The 11,422-nt window shown below is 37.4% G+C and overlaps 1 protein-coding gene and 1 long non-coding RNA gene across 2 annotated transcripts in view; both read left to right on the top strand.

The window, feature by feature from the left end:
* Positions 1-688, top strand: LOC106935682 (uncharacterized). The gene is made up of 3 exons (XR_001421941.1): positions 1-37; positions 156-289; positions 406-688. It is a non-coding gene; the product is annotated as an uncharacterized LOC106935682 (long non-coding RNA).
* Positions 689-3,021: 2,333 nt separating this feature from the next.
* LOC106935681 (basement membrane-specific heparan sulfate proteoglycan core protein-like) overlaps positions 3,022-11,422 on the top strand; it is a 33,405-nt gene continuing 25,004 nt past the window's right edge. Inside the window, exons 1-5 of the mRNA XM_015016259.1 lie at positions 3,022-3,058; positions 5,062-5,334; positions 6,029-6,286; positions 6,600-6,872; positions 8,794-9,051. Coding sequence (XP_014871745.1) covers positions 3,022-3,058; positions 5,062-5,334; positions 6,029-6,286; positions 6,600-6,872; positions 8,794-9,051 — 1,099 coding nt within the window. The remainder of the gene's footprint in view (positions 3,059-5,061; positions 5,335-6,028; positions 6,287-6,599; positions 6,873-8,793; positions 9,052-11,422) is intronic.

Raw genomic sequence — 11,422 nt, 5'->3', positions numbered from 1 at the left:
AGCAGAAACGATGTCTCAGTAAATATTTCAACAACCTGTAAGGAATATTAGTTTATCTGAATTTTGAGAAAACAAAAACATCTACATATCAATTGTCAATTTTTCTGACTTTTATGGGATTTTTAATGTCTTTTTTTTTTTTTTTTTTTTTACAGGTCTAATTAAACTGAATTCAGAAGAATCACAGTCTTCTTTTAGTATTCTGATGACCTCAATTCGATTGGCATTTGTCTGCATATGTGCTGCTGTTGCCATTAAACTTTTTGCAGTGGGATATAATCGTCATAAGGTCATTTTTTAACATACTTCATTTAGATCTTCACAATATGATCCTATTCAAACCATTTGCACCTAATATTCTGCGAACGACTAAAACACATTTTGTTTTTGCTGCATTATTTTCAGGCAAAAACTGCTACAGCTCCGTTAACGCAAAGCAGTCAAATGGAGATGCAATCGCTGCCTGACGCCAGAGTCTCCATGTGTTCGTCCAGTGAAACGGAGCATTCATACCAGAATGTGGAGGCCAGTTAGCCAAGAAAGAACGGCATCCCGAGAGATAAATGTGCCTGCTGTGATACTGACAGAATGAGAGTAGCAAAAGCACACAGTGTGACTGCAGAGACTGAACCCCGATAGCAACATACACTAGAAAAAACTGAGTTTACAATAAATCATGAACCATGGAGACTGAGTAAAGCCTTCGAATGTGTAACGTCATATATGTGTTTCAAAATGGCCAATAACTGAACAAGCACTAAATGCTTGACTGTCTTTTGAAGTGTTGAATATTTGTGTGTTGATTCTAAGTAAATCTTAAATTTCTGTTGAATGTTTTTGCAAAGAAAACCCCATAATTCTTCCGTTCACGTAGAACAGACTGCTGCCTGGGTGTGAATTGTTAATTTATTTGCATAAATACATTTTGTGAGAAGTTGTGTGTCTGTCTTTTTAACTTTTCAGTTCAGTTTTTTTTTTTAATTCGACAGATCATTTGTGTAAAAGGAGCTGCAGTGAGCCAGAAGCACGCCACACATTTACTACTGTGTTTGGTGTTTCAATAGACTTAGCCGACAGGAACACGTTGAAGAATAATTACCAGAAAAAAAATGTCTCCAGATCAATAAACATTGTGATTTACTGTTGCAAATATCAATTGGTAGAAAACACTCACCTCTTGTTGCACTGAGAGGTAAGGTGTGGAAAGAGAAGTCAGACAAAACTGGTTCTCAGGAATCACAGCAGCTTTACAAATGGCAGCATTATGTTGCCGTATTCTGAATAACGAGCTATTAGGTGCAGCATGTCCAAATCTCTAGTTAATAGTTTCTCTTCTCTTCTGTTTCCCCTTTCTACTCTCATCTCTCCTACCTTCCTTTGAAATGACAAACCGCGCCTTCTCAATTCAAATCGACCAATCACCTCAGCCTTCCGTAGTGCAGCAAAAGGCAACAAAGTTTACGGTCACGTATTTACATAGTATAGAAATTAAAATTTATTTATCAACAGTAAAATGCCACGCAAACACGTGCAACACAATGTATGCAAGTAATTTTATTCTTTTAGCTACTTTAAGTTTCAACCAATCAACTTCTGGCTCTCATCACAACACTGAGGCGGGCCTCCTGTTTAGCAGGACCCAAGATGGCTGCCACAAAAGAAATGTCCACATGGTAACGTATATTTCATCAGAACAATGACACACAGAATGGTTATATTTACTAGTGATGGCCAGATGAAGCTTCCCTGCCCATTGCTTCCACCAAAGGTTCATTACTTCATTCATCACTCACTAGTGACATCTGCTGGTCAAACTGTAGCAGCCTTGTCACTCAGTTACATCATACTTCAAAATCTGTCTCTGCTGTGCTAGACTTATGTATCTTTGCTGATCAAAATAATAGTGCAAACTCTCAGAAGGTGAGATTTTTGGAGGTGAAGGGATTAATTGTTTTAATTTAAGAATCTTATTGTGAGTGATCATCTCAAAGTATTCTCAGATGTCAGAGATTTTATTCTTGCTGGCTCCATTTCAGACAATCAGGTTTATTTGTGTAGCACGCTTCAGCAACAATGCAGTTCAAAGTGCTTCACATCATAAAAACACAAAAAATATTAAAGTCATAAAATACACCATAATCAACATTTGAGGAAACCAGTAACAAACATTACATTTTGTTTAGATTCCATCATCAAAATCCTTAATGCACGCCAAATATGTTGGTGAATGTTCTTATTTATTGTATTTGCGCGATCGAATACAAATAACCCATGAAGCAACGCGGCTCATCACGCTTTCATTTCGAAAACCGACACGCAAAATGAAGCAGTCACGTGATCATTCAGTCACGTGGTTTTCAGCAAGACAACACAAGCGTCTTCATCTGACACGCCCCCTTTTTGCGCTTCGTAGGATTCAGATGTAACGTCACTAATATTTACAAACTCTACATCTAAAAAACAGAGAAAGGTCAGAGGAAGAACGTAGAGCTTCTTATCAGCTTAGAAAGCAAAAGTATATAAAATATTTCAGGAACTGATTAAGAGATTAAAAAAAGGGAAGAGAAAAGCTGATGCAAAGACACATGGGGCATCAGATATTCTAAATGCTAATACAAGTGTTTGAAGAGGTCACTAAGATTTGACCAGGAAGTGGCAAACTAAAGTGAACGATTAGGAGCAGCGTAAGGTGGAAATGTTTTCCAATATCACGGCACCTTGTATGAGCACCAAGAGCCTCATTTATCTTAAATAAATCAGCTTTGCAATGTTTTTTTTAAGGCCAATGTTCTCAGGACATGCCGGATGTGACACAAGCTCTTAAGTTCCTCCAGTGGACAAGAAATGCAACTATGGTGACCAACTTCCTACAGTAAAAAGTTTTGCTGTAGTGTGAATTTAGTAAAAAAGGAAGCAATTAAGCAAGTTATAGATAGACGTCTCAAACTTGTAAGCTCTCTTTCTGCTTTGTTTGTGACTTCTGCTTCTTCATCTCGTCATACAGCAGTTCTCCATGTCAGGATGGGCCACATCTCGCTCTGTGTGCTGGGCTTTTTCTGTAAGTAAATTATTGACTTTATTTTCAGCATTATCCCAAGATTACAGAACTTATGAGAAGATGCATTCGTGTGCTCATGAAATTAGCCGAGTGTTTTATCCACTTATGTAACCATCAGTTCAATTTTAGGAGATTTTTCTATCATTCTCAATCTTTTCATTGTTTTTAGCCCTTCTGACACTGAAATTTACTTTATTTTAGGGCTTGGTACACATTTTGCTGGCTGTGCAGAAGGTAAGAAACAGCCTTTTTGTACTTTCTCAGCTGATATAATTTTGACTTATAATGTACGACTTATGGTACGCATGCGTAGAGTTGAAACCAGAAGTTTGCATAGACTGAATAAAAAGACGTATACATTTTTCTTTTTCACCGTCTAAAGTTAACTCAGAACAAACCTCTTCTGTTTTAGGTCAGTTAAAATTACCAAAGTAATTTCTTCTTGCTAAATGGGTTTTACTTTGACAAACTTCTCACAGTGGCTTGTTGAAGTTCTGGAAATTCCTCCTGACACGAATGTTGGCCGCCTCGCTCTTAACAGCCTTTTCAGATCTGACCGCAACTTCTCCATAGGACTGAGGTCAGGGCTTTGCGATGGTCACATCATCCTTCACAGCACACTGTCCTTTAAATCCGACATTAATAACTTCACCAGGTCTGCACGCTTCTACCTATGTAATATTAGCCACCTTCACGGCTCTATTACCACCCACACGGCTGCCATCCTCGTTCACAGTCTGATCACTTCCTGTCTCGACCTCTGCGACTCTCTCCCCTTCAGTCTTTCTCATAAATCCCTTCATAAGCTCCAACTGGTCCAGAACTCAGCTGCCTGTATCATAACCCGAAGTCCCTCGTTTCACCACATCAGCTCCACTGGTTTGCAGTATAGCCTTGTATTCAATACAAAATTCCTCTGTTAACATTTAACAGACAGCATTTAGCATGGATGCTTATCTGGAGCCTTTTTGACACATATGTCAATATAAAATGCTGAAGATTTGATTAGTTAGATTTTATAGCCAATTATTAAAGTTCATATGATCCTCGTCGTGTTACTTGATTTCTATCCAAATGTACTATGGTTAGTTAACATCTTAGAATTGGAGCATTTGTTTATTACGTCAGAGCTAGTTTGAAAATAGAGGCACAAAAAACCCCCAACAACCCTAAATGACTTCTTATGTTTTAAGTTCTTGCTATCGGTTTGTAATTTGAAGCAAAAGTTGGGAAGAAAAGCGTCAGCTGTTGAAAAGGACCTTTGCTATCTTCGATCTGAAGAGCAGAGATAACATGATTGAAATTAAAACTTTATAATGGAGTTCAGGTGATCAGGGGACGCAAGACACAGCGGGAGCAATCTGGGGCAGGAGACGACACGGGAACCAAATTAACACACAGAACACTTAAACCAGATATCACACATGGGGACAATAGAGCTAATCCATGGGATTGTTTTAGTCAGTTTTCCAGATGAAAAGGCTTTTAGTTTTTGTTGGATAGTTTCTAAGTCGACCGTGATTCTACAACCCTGATGTGATATCCAGGGTGGAGAAGGAACTCAGTGGACACGAGTCTGATTTAGAAGCTTTTTTATTGTTAGGGTTTGATATAAAACCATTTACTTCTGTTATTTCTGACCACAGGCCAAAGGAATGTGTGAAATATTCTGCTAGATGAATAAAAACAGCAACATGTCGCTGAAGTGAATACTAACTAAGGTAGCTCTGTAATTTATTAATAAACCACAATGACTTTGTTCATCTTTTAATCTTGAATAGTTTTTGTACAAAACACTCAAACTTTTAAGATGACTAGGTTTTGTAAACAAGCTGCTTCCTGGACTAATTAATATTTTTTTTAGTGAATCATTTTCTTATTTTGTTGATTCTTTATTCTGGAATAATTTATTTTTGTACAAATGAGCACTCATATTTTTAAGATGACACACTTCTTCTTAAACTATAATTTAATAATTTTCTCTTTTGCTCTAAACCCAACAGCAGATAAACCCAGAGCCACACTGACAGCAGACAGAACAATCATACCACTAGGGGGCAGCGTAACACTGACCTGCTCAGTGGACGGATCTGATGACTGGAAGTTTGACTGGTTCAGAAATCGGAAACAATATTCTGTAGATCTGATCAGAGGAAACACTGAACCATTCAGAGTCTCAGAGGGAGGAGTTTACAGCTGTAGAGGAGGAAGAGGAGGAAGAGGAGATCCAGTTTTTCAAACAGAAACAAGCAATGAAGTCTCTATTCAGAAAACTGGTGAGTTTAGTTTTTATTTTATGACCTTGGTCCATTTGATGCCCCAAAATGAAATGTTTCTGTTCATGTTGTGAACAAGTTAGAGTCATTTTAATTGATAAATATAAGTTTTCATTCATCTTCAGAATCTGCAGTTTCATGTTTACAGTATTTAAGACCTTTTGCTACATCTTAGTTGGAATAGTTGACTCCTTTGTGTTACTTGATTCTCTTTGTTCCATAACAAGAACTCTACACTGGAATATGGTATTTATTTGTGATTTTACCAGAAGAAAAAAGTTCACTCACTTTCTATCTTTCAGTTCTTGCTATCGTTTTGCAATTTGAAGCAAAGGTCGAGTTTAAAAAAAAAAAAGGTCGACTGTTGAACATGATGGTCAAAATCAAAACTTCATAGTGGAGTTTATGAGCTCAGAAACTGAACTAGTTCATACATCACTATATTTTCTACCATTTATATTTAATCAGAAATTTTTATTTTAGTTACAAATATGTCTGTTTAACCCATTAGTAGCATTCTGTTTGTTCCATAACAGTATACCATATACTTCTGGTATATGGTATTTATTTGTAGTTTTCCCAGAAGAAAACAAGGCAAACTTTGTTTTCACCTGCGTATCACATGGGAACAATAGTATTAATCCAAGTAAAAGGAAATTTTCCATTTGAAAATTGTTTTATTGTTGTTGATTAGTTTCCAAGCCGACTGTGACCCAGCAACCCAACTGGCCTGTTTATAGAGGAGAGACGGTCACTCTGAGATGTGAGATCCAAGGAGGAGGAGGAACTCAGTGGACGTATGAATGGAGACCAACCAATAGAAACTCTCCAACATCGAGTGAATACAGGATCAACAGAGTGTCTGAGTCTGACAATGGAGAATACAGTTGCAAGGCTAAAAGAGGTCATCAGCTCACAGATTGGAGTGACGCCTTCAGACTGACTGTGAGATGTAAGTGTGGGAAAGAGAGCTTTTCTTTTTTTGACCTAATATAAAACAATAAATTGTGTTTTTTCTGACCACAGGAATGTGTGAAATATTCTGCTGGATGAATAAAAACAGCAACATGTCTCTGAAGTGAATACTAACTAAAGAAACTCTGTAATTTATTAATAAACCACAATAACTTTGTTCATTCTTTAATCTTGAAGAGTTTTTGTACAAAACACTCAAACTTTTAAGATGACTAGGATTTGTAGACATACTGCTTCCTGGACTAATTAATAGTTTTGTTACTGAGTCTATTTTGCTTTAAACCCAACAGCAGATAAACCCAGAGCCACACTGACAGCAGACAGAACAATCATACCACTAGGGGGCAGCGTAACACTGACCTGCTCAGTGGACAAATCTGTTGACTGGAAGTTTGACTGGTTCAGAAATGGACAACAATATTCTGCAGATCTGATCAGAGGAAACACTGAACCACACAGAGTTATCAGCGTCTCAGAGGGAGGAGTTTACAGCTGCAGAGGAGGAAGAGGAGATCCAGTTTTTCAAACAGAAACAAGCAATGAAGTCTCTATTCAGAAAACTGGTGAGTTTAGTTTTTATTTTATGACCTTGGTCCATTTGATGCCCCAAAATGAAATGTTTCTGTTCATGTTGTGAACAAGTTAGAGTCATTTTAATTGATAAATATAAGTTTTCATTCATCTTCAGAATCTGCAGTTTCATGTTTACAGTATTTAAGACCTTTTGCTACATCTTAGTTGGAATAGTTGACTCCTTTGTGTTACTTGATTCTCTTTGTTCCATAACAAGAACTCTACATTGGAATATGGTATTTATTTGTGATTTTACCAGAAGAAAAAAGTTCACTCACTTTCTATCTTTCAGTTCTTGCTATCGTTTTGCAATTTGAAGCAAAGGTCGAGTTTAAAAAAAAAAAAAGGTCGACTGTTGAACATGATGGTCAAAATCAAAACTTCATAGTGGAGTTTATGAGCTCAGAAACTGAACTAGTTCATACATCACTATATTTTCTACCATTTATATTTAATCAGAATTTTTTATTTTAGTTACAAATCTGTCTGTTTAACCCATTAGTAGCATTCTGTTTGTTCCATAACAAGAACTCTACTTCTGGTATATGGTATTTATTTGTAGTTTTCCCAGAAGAAAACAAGGCAAACTTTGTTTTCACCTGCGTATCACATGGGAACAATAGTATTAATCCAAGTAAAAGGAAATTTTCCATTTGAAAATTGTTTTATTGTTGTTGATTAGTTTCCAAGCCGACTGTGACCCTGCAGCCCAACTGGCCTGTTATTTATAGAGGAGAGACGGTCACTCTGAGATGTGAGATCCAGGGAGGAGGAGGAACTCAGTGGACGTATGAATGGAGACCAACCATTAGAAATTCTCCAACATCCAGTGAATACAGGATCAACAGAGTGTCTGAGTCTGACAATGGAGAATACAGTTGCAAGGCTAAAAGAGGTCATCAGCTCACAGATTGGAGTGACGCCTTCAGACTGACTGTGAGGTGTAAGTGTGGGAAAGAGAGGTTTTCTTTTTTTGACCTAATATAAAACAATAAATTGTGTTTTTTCTGACCACAGGAATGTGTGAAATATTCTGCTGGATGAATAAAAACAGCAACATGTCTCTGAAGTGAATACTAACCAAAGTATCTCTGTAATTTATTAATAAACCACAATAACTTTGTTCATTCTTTAATCTTGAATAGTTTTTGTACAAAACACTCAAACTTTTAAGATGACTAGGATTTGTAGACATACTGCTTCCTGGACTAATTAATAGTTTTGTTACTGAGTCTATTTTGCTTTAAACCCAACAGCAGATAAACCCAGAGCCACACTGACAGCAGACAGAACAACCATACCACTAGGGGGCAGCATAACACTGACCTGCTCAGTGGACAAATCTGTTGACTGGAAGTTTGACTGGTTCAGAAATGGACAACAATATTCTGTAGGTCGGATCAGAGGAAACACTGAACCAAGTGGAACCATCAGTGTCTCAGAGGGAAGAGTTTACAGCTGCAGAGGAGGAAGAGGAGATCCAGTTTTTCAAACAGAAACAAGCAATGAAGTCCCTATTCAGAAAACTGGTGAGTTTAGTTTTTATTTTATGACTGTATTTGATGCCATTTGATGCCTTAAAATGAAATGTTTCTGTTCATGTTGTGAACAAATTAGTTATTTTAATTGATAAATATAAGTTTTCATTCATCTTCAGCATCTGCAGTTTCATGTTTACAGTATCTAAGACCTTTTGCTACATCTTAGTTGGAATAGTTGACACCTTTGTGTTATTTGATTCTCTTTGTTCCATTACAAGAACTCTACACTGGAATATGGTATTTATTTGTGGTTTTACCAGAAGAAAGCAAGGCAAACATTGTTTTCACCTGCGTGTCACATGGGAACAATCATATTAATCCAAGAAAAGGAAATTTTCCCTTTGAAAATTGTTTTATTGTTGTTGATTAGTGTCCAAGCCGACTGTGACCCTGCATCCCAACTGGCCTGTTTATAGAGGAGAGACGGTCACTCTGAGATGTGAGATCCAGAGAGGAGAAGGAACTCAGTGGACGTATGAATGGAGAACGACGAATAGAAACTCTGCAACATCCAGCGAATACAGGATCAACAGAGTTTCTGAGTCTGACAGAGGAGAATACAGATGTAAGGCTAAAAGAGGTCGTCAGCTCACAGAATGGAGTGACACCTTCAGACTGACTCTGAGATGTAAGTGTGGCAAAGCGGATTCATTACGAGTGCAGAGTAATAGAGATAAGACCCTGAAATGAAAAGGCTTCATTCATATTGAAAGTCAATTCATATGGGTAACACTTTATTTGAAGGGGTGTGCATAAGACGAACATGACAAAGTTGCTCTAATATTGAATATTAGAGCAACTTTGCATTAAAAGTGTTATTATTTACCGAATGACACTTCATGACAACTGTCATAAACATTCATAAAGACTCGTTCATGTTTATGACAGTGTCATGTCAGTCTTTTGCACACCCCTTCAAATAAAGTGTTACCTTTACATGTTAATGTTGACATAAAATGGTTTTAGAATATTTAGAAAATATGTGTTTACATTTTTATGAAAAATGGACTTCAAAATAGTATGGTGTCAGGGGATTGGCAATACTTTTGTACAACTCTCAAACAATCTCTCTCTCCATCAGCTAAACCTCAGCCTGTCCTCTCTGTGTCTCCATCATGGCTGAATCCTGGAGCCTCAGTGACTCTGAGCTGTGAGGGTTTGGAGCATCAACCAGCAGGATGGAGGTTCTTCTGGTATAAAGCTGTTCCTGATCCATCCAGCAGCTCCTACAGCATTGAAATGCTGCCTGGCAGCTCCAATGGGACTGAACAGAACTACATCGTTCATCGACCGACTCACACAGCAGGATATGCATGCAGAGCAGGAAGAGGAGAACCAATGTTTTACACTGATTACAGTGAAGTAAAGTTTGTCTGGTCTGCAGGTCAGTTCATTCCTGTTCTGTCTGGAGGATTTGTTTTTTTTTCATTTTGGTTGTTTTGACAATTTTCATTGCGGTTATAGCATTATGCATCAAATTTAAAGTCAATATTTTTCTTACGAAGGAACTATTTCCTAATTAATATTGTGAATTATATAATGTGTTTTCCTTATGGATTTTTTGTATTGTCTTATTAATGCTGGTAAACACACCACTCAACAGTCTATGCAGTAAAATACATGGTTAGAGAACAAAATGAATAGGAAAAAAAAAGCGGAGACAACTCTGATAACTAATAACAAAATGTGATGTTGAAACTGTAAAAAACTAATGAATGTCTGCAGTCACAGATGTAAAAGCCATATATTCTCACTCTTTCGCACATCTTAGGCAAATAATTCCCAGAAAGCACAATATGAGTGAAACATTAGGCAGAAACATTGAATCTATGTTAACATAGATTGAAATGAAATTGAAAGTGGTCTGTGACTTTCATGTTGAATCAACTTTAGAGTTTCAACCATAACTGATATTATATCAATGTTGATTCATGTACATTTTTTGGTCTGACGGGTCTACATCATAACATACCATTCAAAGTTTCTTCACTGGTGTTAGAACAGTGGGTTGTGATTTCTTTCTGTACAATTTCTTACTCCCTTCTAAACACAATTTTGTTGGCAGACGATGGGTATTATGTCATTCAAAATGATCTTACATTAACATATTTCCAAAAATGTGTTTGCGCAAACATAAAAAAATGACATGGCATTATTTTACTCTCCAACAAGGATAGATCAGGGGTAGATCTGTAAACACATTTGACTCCTTTTTGACTGGCATCCATGAGCTTAAGCTTTGTACTGTATGAACTAGGGAATAGGCCTGTCGCGATAAACGATAAATCAATTAATCGCATGATAAATTAAACCTATCGACCTCATTTTAATTATCGGCTTTATCGTCTCTTCTTGCCTTTTTTCTTTCTCTTGATGACACTGAATGAAAAAAGGCTGAGCTCTGGTACTCTCATCCTTCCCTTCCTCATTTCCTTAGTGTAATGTCCAGCTCACACTACACGAGTTGTCGGCCGACTGTCGGCCCATTTTCAAAACCGGAGAGACACATTAGCCGACAGAAATCCTAGGTATAACTGTTCGATGGGGTTCAATTGTGCCGTGTGGTGTCCAGCCACATGGGCACAAAATAATGGCTACAAGTCCAGTTAACTAATTTTAAAATCAGGCATTAATCGGTGTTTTACTAGAATCTACCTGTGATGCATGTGACTAGAGTCAGCGTAAAGTTCTGACTGAATGAAAATCATTATAACCTATTTATGTCACGTTAACGAAGAACAGCTGAAAAGTTACCGGGTTTATCAACTGCGGTAGCAATTTGGCTCCAACTCCTCTCCTGGTCATTTCTATATTCTTTTCACGAAACGTTGAATAAACATTAATGTTGTTTCCACATATCTTCTCTGCTGTCCGCTGGACTTCGGGTTGCGCCGTGTCAGCTGTTTGGGATTCCCCTCGTTATTTCCCCTCAGAAAGCAGGATCCGCGCTTTCTGATTGGCTACCTGTCACATTCAACAGGCTGCGTTAATCTCCCAGT

Source organism: Poecilia latipinna, unplaced genomic scaffold (assembly GCF_001443285.1).
Source record: "Poecilia latipinna isolate Pla-1442-1.1 unplaced genomic scaffold, P_latipinna-1.0 Scaffold2001, whole genome shotgun sequence".
Lineage (NCBI taxonomy): Eukaryota > Metazoa > Chordata > Actinopteri > Cyprinodontiformes > Poeciliidae > Poecilia > Poecilia latipinna.
The sequence above is the reverse complement of the archived record's forward strand: the minus strand, read 5'-3'. Positions and strand labels throughout refer to the sequence as shown.